The sequence below is a fragment of the Medicago truncatula genome, chromosome 1 (genome assembly GCF_003473485.1).
Source record: "Medicago truncatula cultivar Jemalong A17 chromosome 1, MtrunA17r5.0-ANR, whole genome shotgun sequence".
NCBI classification, from domain to species: domain Eukaryota; kingdom Viridiplantae; phylum Streptophyta; class Magnoliopsida; order Fabales; family Fabaceae; genus Medicago; species Medicago truncatula.
This window is the reverse complement of record NC_053042.1, coordinates 3,147,937-3,160,398: the sequence shown is the minus strand read 5'-3', so window position 1 is coordinate 3,160,398 and position 12,462 is coordinate 3,147,937. Positions and strand designations below refer to the sequence as shown.

Here is a 12,462-nt window from a genome sequence, read left to right as displayed (position 1 = left end):
CTTCTGATTGGGATTTTACAAAAGAAGAAATAATACACAAAACAATACCATACCATTTCTTATTCTAACTTGTCCTATTGTCTCTCTTCTCCATCGTTCATGAATACATCAATACAGTAAAAGCACTATCAAACCCAGAATGGTAAAATCTCGTAACTTTTTTAAATTAATTTCTCTCTAATCTTATGTTAAAAGGAAATAATCAGGGAAAGCTTGGCACTAGTAGCAACAATTTTTTTTTTTTGCTTTTGTCGCGTAAGTTGGAAATCCTTTCCCGCAAAGTCTGAGTCCCAAATGACAATTCAACCAGATTTAGCATAAACTCACTTGCCCACCGTGGGAGGCCTATTAAACTCTCCCACCCAAGAAGGCGCCTCAAAACAATCATACAGCCAAAACTTAGACTTAGGCTGTCATAACCAAGTCAGTTTTGATTGTATTTTGCATTTGGCCAACCTAAGAAGCCAAATAGTGAGAACCTTAAGTTACAACCATGAAACTTAAACGCGAACAGGACATGTTGCTGAATGAATATGAAATCAAAAACTGACATCAAAAGTCATCGTCTAACATTGAATCCATACAATATATACATAGTTGAAGGCACAATTGTAATCTTAAAACACCAGTTAAAAAGCATAGTCAACCCCAGTCACAAGCCATAAGCAATAAGCATTCATCTCTTACAAACAGCAATTCATAGCTGGATTACTGTTGCCCATTAACTGAGATGAGACATGTTAGTGTGCGACCCACTTTCCGTTTAATTATTGACGCATCACCAAGCTTTGATGAGTCATCCAAAAGCAACAAGGACGCTGAACACATCAAAATGATTTGCTCCCATGAACACAGCTCCATGTTGTTCACATATACTGCAAAAAAATTACAGTAGAAATCAGAACAGTAAAACCTAAATATTCTAGAATTCGAAAAACTCAAATAAACAAAGCAATTATATATGGTATAAAATAAGTAATGACTACACAAGTTCTGTTCCAGGATAGAGATATAATCCCAGGCCCCAAGTTTGATTGTACAGGCTAAGGTTCATAATTAAACGCTCATACAAAAGACATGTTCTCTTAAAAAAACACGAGACACGTTCTCCTTTGGCTTTTAAAACAAAAGCCTTCAGGTTTAGGTCTAAAAAATCCATATCCTTTGTCTTCTAGGTTTTCCCCTTCTTTCTGCAATGCAGGACCATTAGGTCATCTTTTGGGATCAGCAAATATCCTTCATCTCATGATTAGCCAGCATGTTGGATAAGACACGTCATTTTCACGATCTACAACCGTAGAGTGTGTGGAATAGAGGAGTTGGGGACCACTGAAGGAGTCCCAAGGCCATTAAGAATGTAATGATTGCCATTACGGGGCTAGATGTTGCAGTAGGTTGGTCTTTACGACCTGAACGGTCATCAAGTGTCCAACTTCGACCTGAACAGTCGTCTCCGTCCACAACTGAAATAACTATACTTTTGAAGACTGATCCTCTATATCCAAAGGCTAAATTAAGAGTTCAAAGAGACCTGCTAATTATTAATTGAGTTGGATTTTTCTCTTCAACTCAGCTCATTAGTACAGTGATGATGGCATTACTTCAGACTGTAATTCTAAGCCGATGGCTTTATCATTTCATTTTCACCTCCCAGAAGTCAGAACCACTCATCAAATAATCAAACACATAAAACCATACGAACCAGTGACCTTGTTGCCTTATTTCATGACTCTTTTGTTCTACTTATACAATTACATGAGAAGCACACACCCAGTTATTCAAGCTTAAGGCCCACCGACATTAGGTGTGCATTCCATAACTACAATGGAAATTTACCAAGATCTTTACACTAATAAGGTGAACCTGCCATTCAGGAAATATAACTAGTAGAATACTAATAACTTAAATTTTACCATTTCCCTTGAATAATTCAACCAACAATTCATGAAAGAGACTGGCTTAGTTAAAGTCTTAAAATCTTGTATTTTCTCAGTGATAATCACATATTTTGTTTAAAGCAGTTTAGTGGTATATCAGTTAATGAGAAAATGAAAGCTAAGGCAAAATGAAAAAAGAAAAATTTGAGTTTATGCTTGAGAAAATGATCACTTGCTAAATGAAAAAAGAAATACCAAACGAATTAACTAATTATGTTTATGCTTGTGTTTTATCAGATGCATAGACAAAATATCTGTACTCACTCATCAATACAATCAACAGTACACTAACAGAAGGTAGGGAGAATTTGAATGTGACAGAAATACCCAATAAACATCAAAACTCGCTAAAAGAGTGAGGACTCTTCACATATAATGCAAGGAATGATATTCCCTTCAGTCGTATTATCTATGCTAAGTTTTAAACTTAATCATTCTAGTTGCAAGCCCTATGGTAAATACCTTCCGAACTTTTGCTGGAACTCAATGACTGATTGTAAATAAATATATCTCAAAGATGAAACACTTTTTCTGCCTCTACATTCAAATCTCATGTAACCTATGATTTTTGACTTCGTTGCTAAATGCACAATGCTTGTACAGATTTTATTCTCACAAAACCCTCAGACTCACATGTCAGAACTCAGAAGTCTTATATTATTCTAATGACAGAGTAAATTTCTTATCACCCTAAATTAGATAGAGATCATAATGCAGCTACTCTACCAAAATGCATAAAATTTGGAGGACATCAAGTTCATTAAATAAATGAGAACAATCACAGAAAACAGAGTTTGGGTAATAAGGGTGCAATAACCTCATCATCATCATCGTCATCATCATCTGATAAGTCAATTATTATTGCTTCCTTGATACTGCTTCCACTACTACTACCACCAACAACATCCTCCCCTGGCAATTTCTCCACATACTCCTTGGAATCAATTAGATCGAATTGTTCTTCGGAAGATGGATACTTCCTCTTTTGACCAGTCTGCTCCTCATAAAACTTTTGCTCCACCATATCTTGCCACTGTTCTGCTTGAAATAACCATTTTTTTTCTCAAACACGAGATTCAAAGTGAAAGACACGTATGGGGCAAGCCAACAGAGTGTTAAACAAAAAGATTATCAAAATCCAACCCATTCAATCAAATTCTTAACATTAGAAAATCAAAACGAAGACAACAACCTCGGCAATATAAACTGAAACCCGTGTTGTCAAATAGCAGTGTGCTATAGCGGTATAGCATAGCAGATTTTTAGGGGAAAAACCGGGCTATAAAAACTGTGACGCTATCCTAGTTTTTCTTTTAGGGCAACAGCGGCCACTATTCCAGTTTCTGGTAGCAGATATAGTGGCGGTGGCAGTAGCAGGAAAACAAAATAGGGTTTTTGAAAATAATAAAATTGAAGAGCCTGCACTCTGTGTACCATATATAACCTATTTTTAAAATTGAAAAACTGAGGAGTCTGTGAGTATTACTCTAATATTCACTATAACATGTAAAGCTTTCAACATGTAAGCTATGTTTTGCCTCCATTCCCTTTTTTATTTGTATGCAACACGCCTTTTTACCTTGACTCATTCCAACCCTATGCGGCTTGCTCTATTTGCAGGCAATGCTATCTGCTATTTCACATTGCAGATATTTGACATTCCACTATTTACCACAGCCTACTACTGATATTATTGACTGAAACTCTTAAAAACAAAAACAAAACACACAAAAGAAAGACAAAACTTGGGTTTTAGAGTCCTACAGATGTAGGATAGGACATAATACTGTCTTAGATTTTAGTGATAACTCAATCTCACAAACCAGCAGTAAAGACAAGGAATGTGCAACATTAAAATCTCTCAATACTTAGAATGAAACATCACAGTTTCATTCTCTATTTGAAAATTCAACCAATGAAAAGTAAGGTCGAGAAAGAGCACGTGTCTATTTTATGGATTGGCTTATTTGAGCTTAACTAGTGACATAAGCACTTCCGAGACTGTTTGTAAGAACTTATGCAAACAACTTGTGACACATCCATAACTTGTTTTCCGCTTATTTCCATAAGCTCTGCACCAGGATAGCTTTGAGAACATCTTTACTATAAGCTCTTATTAAGTTGCTTATCCAAACAAACATGGTATAAGAAACATGCAACATGTAAATATACCTTCACTCAAATCTGGAAGTCGTTCCAGTCTCTTTTGACACACACTTAACCTATCCTGTGGAACACAAAGTCAATAATTTTCAGCAAAAAACACAATGCATCCCCAAATGTCAAAACTTGAACAACAAATAAGCTATGAAACACACTAACACTGGCACGTCAACACAAAGATGAATAAATTGAATGTAATCATATGTGTCGGTGTTGTGCCAGTGTAGGACACCGGACATGTCCTTCGATACGAGGTGTCGGTGCATGCAACAAAATTAAAAACATGCCCAAAAGAAAAGAAGCTGTAACTTACAAGCTCAGATTTAAAGGCATGGTCATTTGGGTTAATCCCTCTGCACTTCAACTTCACTACACCAAAAAAAAAAAAAGACAAGTAAAATGAAAATGGGTCATGAATAAAAAGATGAAAATGACAATAAAGTTGGAATTTTTGAAGAAAAACATTGATGGGTTGCATTGAAATACGAACATTCAAAGAGGGTAGAAGTGAGTTTAGCGAGGGAGAAGAGAGAATGAGCACGTTGAAGGAGTGGGAGTGTAGAGAGATGATCAGGGTCTGATAGAGCAAGGAATTCAGGTAATTGAGATTGAAGTTGTTCAACGTTGTACAAAGTACGTTTGAGTGATTCTATTGTTGTTGATTCTGGTTGTTGTACTGTCACGTTCTCTATTTCGTTTGGTTTCACCATTTTCTTTCTCTTTCTCTTGTGATTTGGATTCTCTCCTACCTTTCAACCTCTCTTTAGAAGAAACTTCAAGGGAGGTAAGTGTAATTTTCCTTAAATATATTTTTGGATATTTATCTTTTATTAAAAATAAAAATACAATATTTTATCTTTTTTTAAACATTTTGATCCTTTTACTCACATTTTAGTTATTTAGTCGCAAATCATAACATAAGTTAAAAGAAGTTTAATGTGGCAATTACGATGTTAATACATACTCATGTGGCATAAAACAGGGAAAAACGACAACGACATCGATTTTTAAGAATATTGAAAATGGAAACAATAACATAACTGTTTGAAGAAGATTTTGTTAAAGATTTTCTTTGAAGGAGAACAATTTGTTACGACGCCTCTTGAAGGAGATTAAATTGTTGCAACATGTTTGACAAGCTGAAAACCACGTAGATTTAGTTTCTAATGTTTGGACTTTAGATGACAAAAAGAACAAATGTGAAACTTTTTAAAATGATAAAGGATCAAAATACATTTTTGATAAAAGATATAAAACAATATTTAAGCCTTAAAAGAAAGTACAAGAGTAATAGGTGAGAGAATATAAAAAATGGTTAAATATGTTTTTAATAAAATTGCAGTTTTTGAGAATTTTTTTATTGTAGTAAGAAATAATTGTTGGTTAGATGCTGTGTTAGGAAAAAGTGATGGTTAAGATTGATTTGTTGAATTTACAGCGTAAAGTTTGTATTTGATCTTACACAAACAGTGTTGATCTGCTGCTTCAGTGTCGGGATGCCTACTATAAGCAATTTGGGTCCTTGAATTTATCATGCTGATGGCTTCTCAAATATCTTTTTCATGGCTCTTGATTACTTCTTTGGCGATATTCGTCATTTATTTTTCATGCTTTCGTGGAAGGCTTGGAATGAAAAACTGAGACAATACACCTCTAAATACTTTGAAGATTATCTTTAAAGTGAGAAACACTTTGGAAGAATGGCTTTAGGCAAGAAGAAAAATCATTGGAGGTTTCCAGAGAAGGTATTGCTAGGGATGTAATTCCAATCTTGGTTTAGGATCTACGCTGCATATTGACACACTGAAATACATAATGATTATGCATTTTTTAACGGAAATGAAATGGACGAAAAGTTGAAGGGACTTCATTGCGCCACTGTTGTTGGAGATACGCTCAGTTGGTAGCTCAACACTCTAATTACAGGTTGTTCATAATCTACCTACGACATCTTTTGTTTTTTTTTTGAGAGAAGCTACGACATCTATTGTAATATAAGTCTTCACTACTATCCGAAATTCCTGAATATGTGGTAAACATGGTTACTGATGAATTAAAATAAGCATTTTTTCCTCATATTTCACAATAACAAGTACTTGAATAAAAAATCACTCAATATTATCGGAAAAAGGGTATTCACAGTCACCAAAACAGTGGATGCTCCGGTAATAGGCTCTCAAAAATTAATAACGAGAATTACTTATAAGGCAGACTGTGGTTAGACAAATAATGCATCTTTAAAAGTTTTCAAATAATTTCATACCATCATGTACATAAGTAAAAACAATCCATCAGCTCTAAAAGATCTTAAAAGTATTCATATAGACGTTCATTAAGAAGTCGTTCTAGTTCTTAGATAAAAATTATAAAGGGGCCATATTTATCACTAAATCACATGAATACTGAATAGACAAAAAATGGTCCTTTTGAAACAAAAGAGTGCATGCAGTTCTATATGAAGTGGCAACTACAGCAAGTCAAACATCAGAAATATTTTTTACAAGTACTTAACACCAGCTCCAAGTTGCCGGTGAAAATAGAAACTACTCAAAATCTGCAGTACTGTTTTAATAGTGTTTGGACAACTATGTTCACTGCATTATTGGCGTCAAGCTACACCATCAGGCTTCAGTTGAATGTGAGGTCACAGTATTTTTAACACACAAACAAAAATGCTAATAACATCATGGTGCAATCCTGAGTGGGTCACGTGGATATAGTGATGTTTTGCGAATGTTGTTCAGGCCACAGAAGAGCATTACTACACGCTCCAAGCCTACTCCAAAGCCCCCATGTGGAGGTACACCATATCTGTAAATGATCAATCACTTAGTTTTCTGGTAAGCAATCTTTTACCACCATAAAATCATTATAACCAGAGCTCAGTAAGAAGGGCATCCTAAACGCCAGTATAACAGGACATTGAACACAAGAGGAAGAAGTAAATATATTACCTGAAAGAATCGATGTAAGCAGATATTGTCTTCACCTCAATGCCGCAAGCTTGTGCACGTTCTTCCAAAAATTCAGGCACGTGGATACGCTGAGCTCCGGAGATAATCTCCTCGCCTAAGCAACAAGGATTGCATAGAAGTTAAAATCAAACGACACCCGAAAGCTTAGGCTTTTATGGAAGTACAAACACATTTGGAGAAGCATGATGTTTAAAACCAAAACATGATTAATTGAGTGCACCAGATTGTCATACCAAAACATTGCATGACAAAATAACTTAATTTCTCTGCTTACCACGAATGAAGACATCAAAAGAGTTGCTGTAATTTGGGTTGTCATAGCAAGGCATTGTATAAAATGGCCTTACAGCCAAAGGGTACCGGTGAAGGATATAGAACTCTGTTCCATACCTATAAATAAAATTACAGTCGAAAAACAATTATAAATTATAGCATATAATAACAAAAGACAATATTTAGTTATAAAAGATTTGAGAAAGGGAATTACTTTTCTAAAACCAGTTGGCCTAGTTTCCTTTCTGCTTCAGTATTCAAGTCACCAAATGGTTCAATTTCAACTCCAACTTCCTGCAAAGCAAAATCATTACTCGCTACAAGACAAGGATACTAAGACAAGAATACTGTAAATTTCTACCATCCTATATATCATAATTACAGTAGAATAAGTCCTTTTCAGAGTTGATGTAAATGATTCTAAACAGTGAAACGAACTCCCAAAACTAACTAAAAGAGGAAAAATAGCCAGGAATTCCTCAGAGCGTCAGCTCGGTCACGCCTTGGAACAAAAGTTAGGAACCTAAACAAGTGTCACTAACTTGTTCACCAATCAAATAACTATATGAAGAAAATACGCACATTCCATCGTTTAAAGGACTCCAAACCAACAAATCTTAATTGGCAGGCATGCAAGACAATGATATGGATTGAGGATGGGGCATTGGCACAATTTAATAACTCAAAGGTGTCAGATTATACGGTTTCAACAATTCAACAATAAACAAACTATACATTACTGTCAACCTTAATGTGCCAATGTTTCAAGCTACCATCTATTGACACGCACACATTGATTGTATGGACTGAGTACAGGGTGTGTCTTTGGGACCTAAGCCCAACTCGATCATTTATTGTTCTGTCGTGTATTCAAGTTGGCATGATGTGCATTTATGCATTTATTACAATTTGCAGTGACTTTTCTAGTTATTGATCAAGGGTACAATCAAACTCCAGCTATCCTCGAAGATATTCTTCTACAAAATATTTGTCCTTTTCTTGAATTAAATTTAAAAGGCTCCCCAATAGTTACAATTATTTGGTTGGAATTTTCAAAAATTGGAGGATAAAGCTTTTATTTGTTCCCCAAACAACCATCATCAATGGAATGACTAAATGAGATCTCATTTTATGGACAATCTGAAGCTGACTTTAGTTCTAGTATCCTGTCTATCCAAGTTCATTTTCATCCATTTACATTATGTATCACTATCACCTTTCAATGACATCTATATAATATAGTTTCAATAATTTGACTAATACATAATTTTAAACTTGACTGCAAGATTGAGTAAATATTTGGTATGATAATATCTATAAGATTAAACTGTACACAGGCTACTCCCTACCAGTGCTTAAACTTCCATCCGTCTCTCTCAATTTTACAAAATAGACAGGGATAAAAGACGTAAAGGTTCAAGCACCGCCATCATCATCCTATCACATTTGTTTGTTTATCGACAGCTTGTAAGTTAATTAGTTAAGAAATATTTAAGCTTACCTTGAGCATCTGAATACCTTCCTCATATGTAAGCCTCAGAGTATTTGGCAGATACTGCACATTCATAGGGATTTAATCAGATCACAAAATGTAACAATGCATTCATTTGCGTCTAATATTAGTATATTGCACAAATAAACATAATATACCCACTACAAAACAAATAAATTGAACAATATGAAACAGATAGTATAATAAATAACAAATCCCAAACAAATAAATACCTTTAGGGGTTCAAACGGGTACTGATTTGCCACAGCTTCAAGATCCTTCTTACATTTTGTGTTCAAAGTGTCGAACATAGCAACAAACAATTTGTCAACTACATCCATAACCTGCCAAAAAACACAGCATCAGTAAATCATATTTTGTCCATCAACAATTTCAAATGCAAACACCCAAAAATTTTATTTTGCCAAATGTACCTCAAAATAATGTTTCTTAATCTCCATTTCAACATCAAGACCTGTAAACTCGCACAGGTGCCTATGAGTAAAGGAATCTTCTGCTCTAAACACAGGACCAATCTCAAAAACACGGCCAAAATCACCACATATTGACATTTGCTTGTGAAGTTGAGGTGACTGAGCCAGGCATGCAGGTTGCCCTTTGTAGTCCAACCTAAAGACAGCAGCTCCACCCTCACTAGATCCAGCAATCAACTTAGGAGTGTGGATTTCAACAAAGCTTTCTGCTAATAAAAATTGTCTGAACACCTGCCCAACACCGCATCACACCGCAAAATGCATTTCATTAGTTAGTTTACCGGTAGGCATTTATTCCAACAAACTTACAAGCAGCAACTATGATTAAAATAAAATAAAAACTTGTCAGAATAACATTAGAGAAAATAGGCTTTACATTTCCAACTTGAGACTGGATGCGAAAAATTCCTTGATTTGCTGGTGTTCGCAGGTCAAGTACTCTAAAATTCAATCGTGTATCCTGATTCACACGAACAAGTTGTTCACCAGCCTGCACCAGTTAAAAAATCCCCATCAACAATCATGTAAGGGAAACAAGTTACAGTATATTAAACAAACAACAACAAACACACATCTTTAATCAGAAAGGTTTTAAACTGTGACATGCAAGATAGTAATTGCAGCTGAAACTACACACTCTCATCTTGATTGTAGTTTTTGCTACAACTTCAATTACAACATTGCTAATCGGTAATGAATATATATATACCTGAATGGCCTTCTCAATTTCAACTTCACTTCGAGCAGCATCCTCGATATTAATCGGCAGAGTAGGAATGGCCTTACTCACACAATACAATTTCCTCACTTGAATCTCAATCTATAGAGAACAAAACCACATAACACCATTATAATCAAAATCAAAATTCTAAACAATCACAACTCACAAACTCTAAATTCAAAACACAACAAAATCACAAAACCTAAGTAACACGGGATCAAAACCAACCTGTTGTGTGGCACCTTTAATAGGAGCGGCTGGAATGGAAACTACACCTTCGACATCGACAATAGACTCACGGCTGAGAGCAGCAGCAAATTTCACCATCTGCGGACTTACTAAATCAGGTTGTGCCTGAACCAAGCACTGTACGGTGAAACCATTTTCTCTGATGACTAAGAACGCCATCTTCTTCCCAACTGGTCGAATAGCTTGTGCCCTTCCACGGATTAGAACCTGCTTGTTCTCCAGTGAATCATTGAGAGCCTCAACTCGGGTCCAGTCGTTGACATTGGCAGGGGTCTTCGATTGGAGCTCAATGAGTGGGACAATACCATAATTGACAGCAAGGGGATCATCTTCAACAGAGAGAGTTGATGTAGCAGAGGTGGCAGCAGCAACTTCTCGGCGGCGTTGCTTTTCCAGCTTTGCGGCTTCCTTCTTGGAGGCCTTTTTGCTTTTTGTTTCTGATCCTTCCGATGACAGTGTCGGCTCTTGAGATTCTGAAGTTGACATTGATTTTCCTGAACCAAACAAACAATGTGAGAAAACTAATAATGTACCCTCTTGCTGAGCTTGAATTATAAAATGAGTTAAATTTTATCATATATGGTGCAGTCACTGGTGCAAAATATGATTAGTACAAAAAATGATGGTTAGATAATCTTTCCATCAAATTACATTAGTACCAAAGCAAAACATGATTAGTACAAAAAATGATGGTTAGATAATCTTTCCATCAAATTACATTAGTACCAAAAATTGATCTCAACTTAATTGCACCAAGTAAATTTTCAAGTACTTAGATTAAACCCTCAATTCCCACACCATTGCATTTTTTTCTTCAAAGCCACAAAACATCAGTGTAAAATTTTCAGTCAAATAAATAAGACAACAAAAATTCAAAGAACACCACTTAGAACATTTAACAAACACCTAGAAGGCAACCCATTATGCTGAAAAATACAACCTAAATCCTTTTAACAAATAACAACACAGAGACATCACATCAAGATCCAAACTCAAAAACAAGATTCATCAACAAAAATACCATTTGAGCACAAAAAATGGAAAATTCTTAAAAGAATCTGAAAGTTTAAAATTCACCATTGTAAAATTTTCAATCAAATAAAGAAGCAACAAAATTCAAAGAACGCCACTTAGGACATTTATCAAACACCTAGTAGGCAACCCAATAAACGAAATAATACATCCAAAGTCATTACATTAAATTTAATCATTTTAAAAGATAACAACACAGAAAGACATCATACAAGATTCACCAACAAAATTCGCTTTTGCGCAAAAATCCCCAAAAATTACAAATTCTTAAAGAAACTAAAAATTGGTTTCTACCAATAGAGGAAATCGAAGAATGAGAGAAGAAAAATTGAAAAACTTACTCGATTTGAAGAAAAACGAGATTGGAGATGGTGTGTGGCGAAGAAGAAGAAGAAGAAAAAGAACGCGGCGAGGAGCGAGTGACGAGGGTTTCGGAAAAATGAGGGTTTTGTTTTCACTTGGAAATGCTGAGTTTTAGTGTTTTTGTTTCTTTTTTATTTTATTTAAAATAAAATAAAAAAAGCATTTCTACGTAGAGACTCAATGTCCGTTATTTATACTGCGTTAACAAAACACATTTTTTTTATAAAAATAAATGATATATATTCATTTAAATTGATTGATTACATCAATTAAATACAAATATGAAATCAACAAACAACAATGAATATGTTAACAGACTCACAACATCCATGCGAATAGCATAAAACGATAAAGTAATATGTCTAGTTATATTCAAAGTCTCTGAAATTTTCATGTCTCTGAATCTGCAATGTTGACGACGCCAAAGTCATTAATTGAATATGCACTTGCTCAAAGTTAATATTTCAACTCGAATCAAATAAACATCGCACTAAGCAGAGAGAGAGAGAGAGAGAGAGATAAACGATATTTTCAATGACATCGATAATATATCATTTCTGTAGACAAAATTAGTTTATAGATATAAATGAAAGTGAAAATAGTAATCCCATAATTTAGTATAGATTCCTTTAAATTTTAGTTATTTTTATCATTTTTTTTTTATAAAATTGACATGTCAAGCTCGTCCCCTGTAAAAAAAATAAGATTCATCATAAAAAGGGACGTATAAGGTTTTCAACTTTATAGCTCGTGTTGTCCCATC

The 12,462-nt window shown here is 34.8% G+C and overlaps 2 protein-coding genes across 2 annotated transcripts; both read right to left on the bottom strand.

Annotated features, from left to right (window-relative positions):
• Window positions 1-518: 518 nt before the first annotated feature.
• LOC11432979 (uncharacterized) lies at window positions 519-4,862 on the bottom strand. Its single transcript, XM_003588817.4, has 5 exons — window positions 4,591-4,862; window positions 4,414-4,469; window positions 4,110-4,164; window positions 2,755-2,975; window positions 519-875 (listed from the first exon to the last, which is right to left on the bottom strand). The coding sequence occupies exons 1-5, from the start codon at window positions 4,808-4,810 to the stop codon at window positions 867-869; spliced, it is 561 nt and encodes a 186-aa protein (XP_003588865.1). The 5' UTR covers window positions 4,811-4,862; the 3' UTR covers window positions 519-866.
• A 1,545-nt stretch (window positions 4,863-6,407) lies between these two features.
• On the bottom strand, window positions 6,408-11,838 carry LOC11427296 (aspartate--tRNA ligase 2, cytoplasmic). The gene is made up of 11 exons (XM_003588818.4): window positions 11,678-11,838; window positions 10,284-10,798; window positions 10,044-10,154; window positions 9,711-9,824; window positions 9,275-9,565; window positions 9,074-9,184; window positions 8,850-8,903; window positions 7,563-7,642; window positions 7,350-7,465; window positions 7,055-7,169; window positions 6,408-6,911 (listed from the first exon to the last, which is right to left on the bottom strand). Exons 2-11 carry the CDS (start codon window positions 10,788-10,790, stop codon window positions 6,785-6,787), a joined length of 1,626 nt encoding a protein of 541 aa, XP_003588866.1. The 5' UTR covers window positions 10,791-10,798; window positions 11,678-11,838; the 3' UTR covers window positions 6,408-6,784.
• Between the last annotated feature and the right edge of the window lie 624 nt (window positions 11,839-12,462).